Genomic DNA, 8452 nt, shown 5'->3' with positions numbered 1-8452 from the left:
ACTCGGTGCCGCGCTATGAGCTTGTAGATCTGCTATTTCTCAATAGCTAAAGTATAACGTAACGCTTAAAACACCAAAAGGGCTTTTCCCGCCCTGAATGGGTTAATTTCCTGAAAAAGATTTAGGGGTTAGGACAGGGGTTCTCAACCCGTGGGTCGCGACCCCTCGGGGGGTCGCCAAATTATTTTAGGGGGTCCCCAAATTATTTAAAAAAAAAAGAAAAAAAAAAGATTTTTTTTTAAATTTTATTTTCACGATTTTTCAAAAATAGCAGACCTACAAGCTCGTAGCGCGCCACTCGGTGGCGCGCTATGAGCTTGTAGATCTGCTATTTTTCAATAGCTAAATTATAACAATGCTTAAAACACCAAAAGGGGTTCCCGCCCAAAATGGTTTAAGGTTATTGTAGCAGTCAATTTATATTGGGGGTCGGGAGGGGGCGGGGCGGGGGTCCCGAGACATTGCCAAAGCATTTCCGGGGGTCCCCGGCCAAAAACGTTGAGAACCCCTGGGTTAGGAGGTGGTTTCTTCCCGACAGCAGAGATCCTTTCCTTCATCTCTTTGGCATGCTCTCATTCCTTTGGATCATATTCATATGTTTCCATAGCAACGTGCAGTTGAGCGAGAAAATAGAGATAACGATAGAGATAACGTTATGGACACAGTCCATGGCATGGTGGAATTTACTTTTCTTTCTTTAAATAGTTTTTCCTTTTTCTCTCTGTGTGTGCTTGCAGTCTGCGAGCCGGGGTGACGGGTAAGGTGCTGCAGCAGCAGGCCAGCAGAGCCAAGGAGCTGTGTGGGGGGGACAGCATGGACGTGGAGGAGCTGGCCCAGCACCTCAACCTGCCCGTCACAGACGCACTGTCAAAAGTCCACAGGCTGCTGGACCAGGTACTGTTGTTGTGCACCATATAGTTCACTTGCCAGAATATGAACCCGGACATGTTGAGTACACCAAGGTTGAGCATGAGTCCCCAGCATGTAGAAACTGCCAGATGCTAACTTGCATATGTTGAGCAATTTCCATAATTGGCATAATATGTGACCATACCATTAACAACTTATAGAAGTTAAAAACAAGTCAAAATTGTAATCCATTCCAAGCATTAGTTTTGCACAAAAAACACTCCTTGGGCTAAAACGGCCATAGCCGTCATCACAAATGTGATGATGTCAGCACATTTGGGCAAGTGGCTATGGCCATTTTTTTGCCGTTTTAGTCCACATGCCTAAAAGTTTTATTTATCTGTTATTTATTTATTATATCAAATCAAATAATGACATTGTCAACCAGTCAGGCACCAGGGTCAACATTTCTCAATGGAAGCATAGTCTAGTAGCCAGCCCATAGAGCCCCATTGTGAACCCGGACATGTTGAGTACACCAAGGTTTTATGTTATAAATGTTTAGTATGGGTCCCCAGCATGTAGAAACTGCCGGATGCTAACTTGCATATGTTGAGCAATTTTCATAATTGGCATAATATGTGACCATACCAATTTAAAAAAAACACTCATTGGGCTAAAAACAGCCAATGCCGTCATCACAAATTGATGATGTCAGCACATTTGGGCAAGTGGGCATGGCCGTTTTAAGCCCAATGAGTGTTTTATTTTGCAAAACTAATGATTGGAATGGATTCAGCATCATGAAAACCCCCTAGTTTGACACATCACATGCTAGATAAAGCATAATGACATTTTGAATATTTTGCCTTCTATAGGTTGTTAATGGTATGGTCACATATTATGCCAATTATGAAAATTGCTCAACATATGCAAGTTAGCATCCGGCAGTTTCTACATGCTGGGGACCCATACTAAACATTTATAACATAAAACGTTGGTGTATTCAACATGTCCGGGTTCACTTTTTGGCTACTAGGCTATAGGGAGACCACTTCCAAACACTGCATTTGTACTAGTGTTAGCATACTCTGCTATAGAGCGCCCCCTTTCAGAACGACGACGGCACCAGGAAATAATTCCCCATTCATTTTTCCCCATAGACGTTTCCAAAAGTATTTTTTTTAAAGACATTTAAGCCTCGGACAAAGTCAAGAGCCGAGTTGACAAATCATGACAATAAACACATTGTTTTGGGCCGAACAAATAATTAGAAACTACTCCTTTAATGCTGATTCAATGTCCGGGGAAGCAGAACAAAATAATTGTACACAAAAACGAAACAATAAAGAAACCTTGATTAGGTTCTAGTAATTATCGTTTAAAGTATGAAGTATTCTCAATTCAATGCCATTTGTTGACTGTTGCTTTTTCCCAGCATGGCGATGGACGCATCGACATCAGACAGTATGTCATCGCACTGTCTGTCGTGTGTCGACCATCAAAATCTATGGAGACCCTCAAATTGGGCTTCCAGGTGAGGAGCCGTTGCATTGCTTCTTCAGATTAACGTGCTGGTTTAGCATCACAGTCTCAAGCAGAAATTAGATATGTCTTTTGAGAGATTTGTGTGTGTGTGTGCGTGTGTGTGTGTGTGTGTGTGCGTGTGCGTGTGTGTGTGCGTGTGTGTGTGTGTGTGTGTGTGTGTGTGTGTGTGTGTGTGCGTGTGTGTGTGCGTGTGTGTGTGTGTGTGTGTGTGCGTGCGTGTGTGTGCGTGTGCGCGTGCAGATGTACGAGAGCGAGGAGGACGGGCCAGTGGTACAAGAGGACCTGGACGCCATATTGAAGACGGCGTTGGGAGTGGCAGAGCTGGACCTCTCTGTCCTCTTCAAGGCTCTGGACCCAGAGAACACGGGGAAGTTCACATATGGTGAGTTAGAGTTTGCATAAAAAGCTGTATGTATGAAACCCGAGGTCTGTTTACCTGTACAGGTTAAAAACCACAGAAGGATAAACTCATGATGATATTATATCCAATAACGAGTGGGTACAGGTGAAAAATGACATAACATCCAGAGCGCAGCGCAGCTGGGTCTTAGGCTCAATCGCTTATTTTGATCGCTCGAAAAATGATTTATATTTATTTATATTTATATATATATATTATATTTGCCATATTTTACTATTTTGAAAAACATTTTAAAATAGTACAGCTAGCCGATCTACCTCGACACGTGAGCTTGTAGATCGGCTATATGAAATATTTTAAAATGTTTTTTAAAATAGTAAAACAAATGGCAAATAGGTTTGGGGGTAAAGGGTTGGCACAAGATATAGCCCATGGTGTTTTGTCCCAAAGGCAAATGAGCCATACCCAGCCTGCATGCTCTTAGTTGCGTTTATTCTTTTAATGTTTTTTTTCTTTTAATGTAATTGGCCGCCGACTCTGAAAATATGTTGTTCCAGGGACACCCCAGAAGCAGAAGATTTGAGTTAAAAACGTTGGCTCTGAAAGAATATAAGATTTGCACTACATTTTCACGATTTTTCAAAAAATAGCAGACCTACAAGCTCATATGAGCTTGTAGATCTGCTATTTTTCAATAGCTAAATTATAACATAATGCTTAAAGGACCACTTCACCACTTTTCAACGCATCTTCATAAAATAGGTCCTCACTAATAATCATGATAAAATGGCACCATTTTTTCCTACTCAGTCTGTTTCTCATAGGAGGGCTGTGGGCAGTTCAGAAACCCGTCCACCAGTGACATCATCGTTAGGCAGTTTTTTTTAAACAATATGTTTTTACAAAAATGTTGAGATTTGTATTATCGTGAGAACGATGGCTTCCATTTTCGCATTGCAACTTTTCAGGACTAGAAAGCCTGTAGTTTCTATTAGCTTGGATTCCCCATCGATGATGTCACTGGTGGACGGGTTTCTGAACTGCCCACAGCCTTCCTATGAGACACAGACTGAGTAGAAAGAAATGGTGCCATTTTATCATGATTATTAGTGAGGGCCTAGTATATGAAGATAGGTTGAAAAGTGGTGAAGTGGTCCTTTAATACACCAAAAGGGGTTCCCGCCCAGAATGGGATAAAATCAGATTACGGTAAGAAAAGCGCTGCCACCCCAGCCTGTGGGAGTACGTGCACCGCAGTGTCAATTATCACACAGTGGAGTTAGCATGTTCTCCCTGTGTCCCCTAGGGCAGGAGTTCTCAACCCTAAGGGGGTCGCCAAATTATTTTGGGGGGTCCCCAAATTATAAAAAAAAAAAAGAATAAATGGGGGATGGGGGTTGCGAGACATGGCCAAAGCATTTCCGGGGGTCCCCAGCCAAAAAAAATTGAGAACCCCTGCCTTAGGGTAGGTACGCTCACAAAAACATGCAGTAATCCTGGTCTCTAAACTGCCTCCCCCTGGCCAGCCGGGGCGCCTGATGGAGGGGAAAGGAACTGGTTGGAATAACGTGTTCCTTTCACGCGCTGGAAACTCCCCCCTGTCAGGTGAAAAGAAGTGGCTTGGACTCCTCATGCATGGAAGGAAGCATGAGGTCAGTCCGTTGCTCTCCCCAGGTTGGCAGAGGAAGTGTAGCGCCCAGGATTACATTAGATAATTAACACTGGGTGAAGAAAATGGGTTGCAAAATTGTGGGATAAAAATGATTTAAGACTCAAGTTTAGCTCGTAGCCTATGTGCTGCCGTTGGATGTCCAAGTGCACTTAGTGTTTGTGTTTTATGCAAGCGTGCTCTCTGTTTCCAGATCAGCTCTGTGGGTTCCTGGAACAGCATCCAGACTTTGCCCAGGAGTGCTTCGTCTCAGCCCGTAGCCGCCGCGTGCCCCACACCAACGGCTGCAACGGACAGGCCCACACAAAAAAGGACAACTGAAAACGGACACTCAGATATCCTATCTCTGCTATGGACGGTCGGACCACAGCTACACTATCTATCACCTCTGTGCCTTTTGTACCAAAGTCAGGGAGACGAGGGTGGATGGTGAAACGAGGAGCAAGCGGAGGGCGCATATGGAGACGGCAGTATGGCATTCATTTATGCTCTTGACTTGTATACAACGGAATTGCTTGTCAAAATTCTACACGTAGATCAGTATCCTTTTGACAAGGGACATCCTTGCACGAGGGAGTGTAAATACAGCGAGAGGAGAGTGATGTATAATTAATTGTTAGGAGGGAATGATGCAAAACAGGTATGACAAGGGAATCTGAGGACGCGGAGAGATGGAGAGGACGTGGAGGAAGTAAAGCAGGGCAATCTAGAAGTGTACTCCATCGCTCGTTTCAATTTCCCTCTGAACTGTTCTACTTTGAAACTTCAAACAAGCTTTTAAAGTGGCATTCTTCGGTGGTTTTTGTTTTTCACTCATATTTTAAAAACCCAAATATATTGCCTATTTATTTCAAATGGACTTTCTTAACGTTTACTGTATGAATATTTATTGTTTATTTTTTATAAGTCGATGAAAAGAACCCTCAGTGGAGTTTCCAGTTTTTAACCATATTGCCGGTAGTTCAAACTCAACAGTAATTAACATTCAACTCTAGTAATTATTTCCCTTTAAGGGGGATATTGATAGATTCTTTATATATATATGATTGATACAAAGAGATTTTAAAAAGGTGTAGCATTAAACTATAGCAGTTCCCCAAATAAATGATTGTGATCATTTTGTCAGGTCCCAAATTATTGTTTCATTTTGTTTACCTCTGAAGCTGGCGCTGGCCATTGTTGCTTCCGTTTTTGTTGGGGAAGGTACTTTCTTTACCTTAAAAAAATGAACACGTAGTGCTGCAAACTGCATGCAAGTTAGAGACATAATTCAGGGAAATGAGGAACCTTATACTACAGAGGCGGACTGTAGTGCGACGTCTTCATACAGGACTTTGTGTAACTGGTAAAGGATCGTGGTCGTTTCACTCTACCGTACACTGGCAAACAGACAAATGCACATGCAGTCTGGCACTTAAAGGACTGTCTCGGAGACTTTGATCAAAGTACGGACCAAAATAAACTTTGTAGCGCGCTGCACAAAGGCTGACACTAAAAATGCCTGAAACTCACTTCTTGGACTCATTGCTTGTTCCCGGAATGACCTGTGTAATGTGATTGATTGCTGTTTGGTGTCTGACATGGCGAATATAAAGGCTGTTATAGAAAACTGTGAAACTCTTCTCGTTGCATTTAGTTTCCACTTGTTTAAAAAGGTCTTGTTGGTGTGTGAAGACTGATGTGGTGGTGGCTGTCTGAGAAAAATGTGAATGTCTTTCTTTGGGGAAAGTGTTATTGAAATATATCTCTCCCAATTTTTCATCAAAAAGAAAGCTGAACGCTGAAGAGCCAAATCAACCAAAAAACCTCAAACATACCATATTATCCACATATCTTCTAATGACACCACTTTCATATTGTTTTCAAGATATTGTTGTCATAGTTGGAGTTAAATATTCTGTAGTATAAAATATTTAATTCCCACTATGACCTTGTTGTACATTTGAGACATGGGTTCTAAGATTTTATACAAGTATTCATTTCTCAGGAAATGGTCTTGAATGCAGATACCGGTATGTAAAATCATTACAACTTGCCTTATATTGTGCTAAATAAAAAGCTTACTTTTATGTGGTAGTCAACTCCTTGTTTGACCACTAGAGGGAGGTATCTGCTCTTTCTCTTCAATTAAAACATTTCATACATAGATCAGATCAAAGATTCTTGCTCTACAGATTAGTGATGCCTGATCCCCCTTATATTTGCAAATATTATTAGCATTATTATTACTACAACTCATTTCCCAGTTCTTAAACCTTTCTCATAACTTTATGGACTGTTGCCAAAGTTATACTACAAACCACTGCATGACAATGCCACTGATTTCTTTCCCTCAACCAGAGGTTGTGAGTTCAAGCCCCAAGTGGTGCTATAATATGAATGTGACAGTGATGTTGCATATATGCGTCTCCTCAAACTGAACAACTTTGGTGTTCTGACCTATATACTTATATTATATAGACATATATACCGGTATGTAGGACTAGTAGCATGCCAAAGTTTGTGCTATTGCCATTGAGAATGCATTGGGCGTTAAAGTTAAATAACTCAAACTACAAAACATTTCAAAGTAAAAAGTTCCAGCATGTGTCTCCACAGTAAGCTGAATTATAAAACGTGTGAATGGAGTTTCTAGGTGAAAGTGCTTTTTTGACGTGCCAATATCTGCCATTGAGCCCCATTGTAAAATTCTCAAATTTGAAAGCACTATATTTCTAAAACTATGAAACATTTCAAAGATTCCTTTTCAGGCAAACATGTCCACCGTAAGATGAACCTAAGTAGGCTTGAATGGGGTTTCTAGGTGTAAGTATGTAGGACTAGTAGCATGCCAAAGTTTGTGCTATTGCCATTGAGAATGCATTGGGCGTTAAAGTTAAATAACTCAGAAACTACAAAACATTTCAAAGTAAAAAGTTCCAGCATGTGTCTCCACAGTAAGCTGAATTATAAAACGTGTGAATGGAGTTTCTAGGTGAAAGTGATTTTGACGTGCCACTATCTGCCATTATAAATTTCTCACATTTAAAGCACTATATTTCTAAAACTATGAAACATTTCAAAGATTCCTTTTCAGGCAAACATGTCCACCGTAAGATGAACCTAAATAGGTTTGAATGGGGATTCTAGGTGTAAGTATGTAGGACTAGTAGCATGCCAAAGTTATAATTTTTTTTCGGACGGCATACTATAGCATGTCGTTTTTCGTGATTAAGGACTATTTGAAAAAAAGATGAAAATCATGAAAAAACGACATACTATAGTTCATGGCTTCGGACGGCATACTATAGCATGTCGTTTTTCATGATTTTGGAGGATTTGAAAAAAAGATGAAAATCATGAAAAAACTACATACTATAGTCCATGGTTTGGGACGGCATAATATATTATGTCATATTTTCATGATTTTGGGACCCTATGTCAGAGCCAGGACTTGAACCTGCAGCCTCCTGATTACCAGGCAGGCTCTGTACCCAGTGAGCCACTGTGCATGCTGTTCTTAAAAGGCAGAATAGATAATGACAGAAGAGCCAGAGACTTGTTTCCATTGTGGTTCATAAACATTCAAGCGTCTAGAGATAAACAACAGCAAAAGAAACAATAGACAAATCTCCTGTTATTTTATTTTTTGTATTTTATTTTTGTATCAATGTTGTACTCAAAGGGAACAGCAGACTGCATTGTGGCAGGTAGCAAGTAGATCAGTGACTTAGCACACTGGCTGCGTGATCTGGAGATAGTGGATTCAAACCCCACTCAAATCTTTACTTGCCAAAATCTGCCATTGACCCCCATTCTGAATTTCTCAAATTTAAAAGCACTATATTTCTAAAACTATGAAACATTTCAAATATTCCTTTTCAGGCAAACATGTCCACCGTAAGATGAACCTAAGTAGGCTTAAATGGGGTTTCTAGGTGTAAGTATGTAGGACTAGTAGCATGCCAAAGTTTGTGCTATTGCCATTGAGAATGCATTGGGCGTTAAAGTTAAATAACTCAGAAACTACAAAACATTTCAAAGTA

The 8452-nt window shown here is 40.8% G+C and overlaps 1 protein-coding gene across 2 annotated transcripts in view; it reads left to right on the top strand.

The window, feature by feature from the left end:
- The window catches only part of lpcat1 (lysophosphatidylcholine acyltransferase 1), a 42768-nt gene extending 36272 nt beyond the window's left edge, over positions 1-6496 (top strand). For both annotated transcript variants that reach the window (XM_079521821.1, XM_079521822.1), the window contains 4 exons: positions 738-894; positions 2288-2386; positions 2638-2779; positions 4621-6496. In XM_079521821.1, the coding sequence (XP_079377947.1) occupies positions 738-894; positions 2288-2386; positions 2638-2779; positions 4621-4748 (526 nt within the window). In that variant the 3' untranslated portion in view covers positions 4749-6496. The remainder of the gene's footprint in view (positions 1-737; positions 895-2287; positions 2387-2637; positions 2780-4620) is intronic.
- Positions 6497-8452: the final 1956 nt, after the last annotated feature.

This window comes from Electrona antarctica (assembly GCF_951216825.1).
Source record: "Electrona antarctica genome assembly, chromosome: 15".
In the NCBI taxonomy this organism is placed as follows: Eukaryota; Metazoa; Chordata; class Actinopteri; order Myctophiformes; family Myctophidae; genus Electrona; species Electrona antarctica.
The sequence above is the reverse complement of the archived record's forward strand: the minus strand, read 5'-3'. Positions and strand labels throughout refer to the sequence as shown.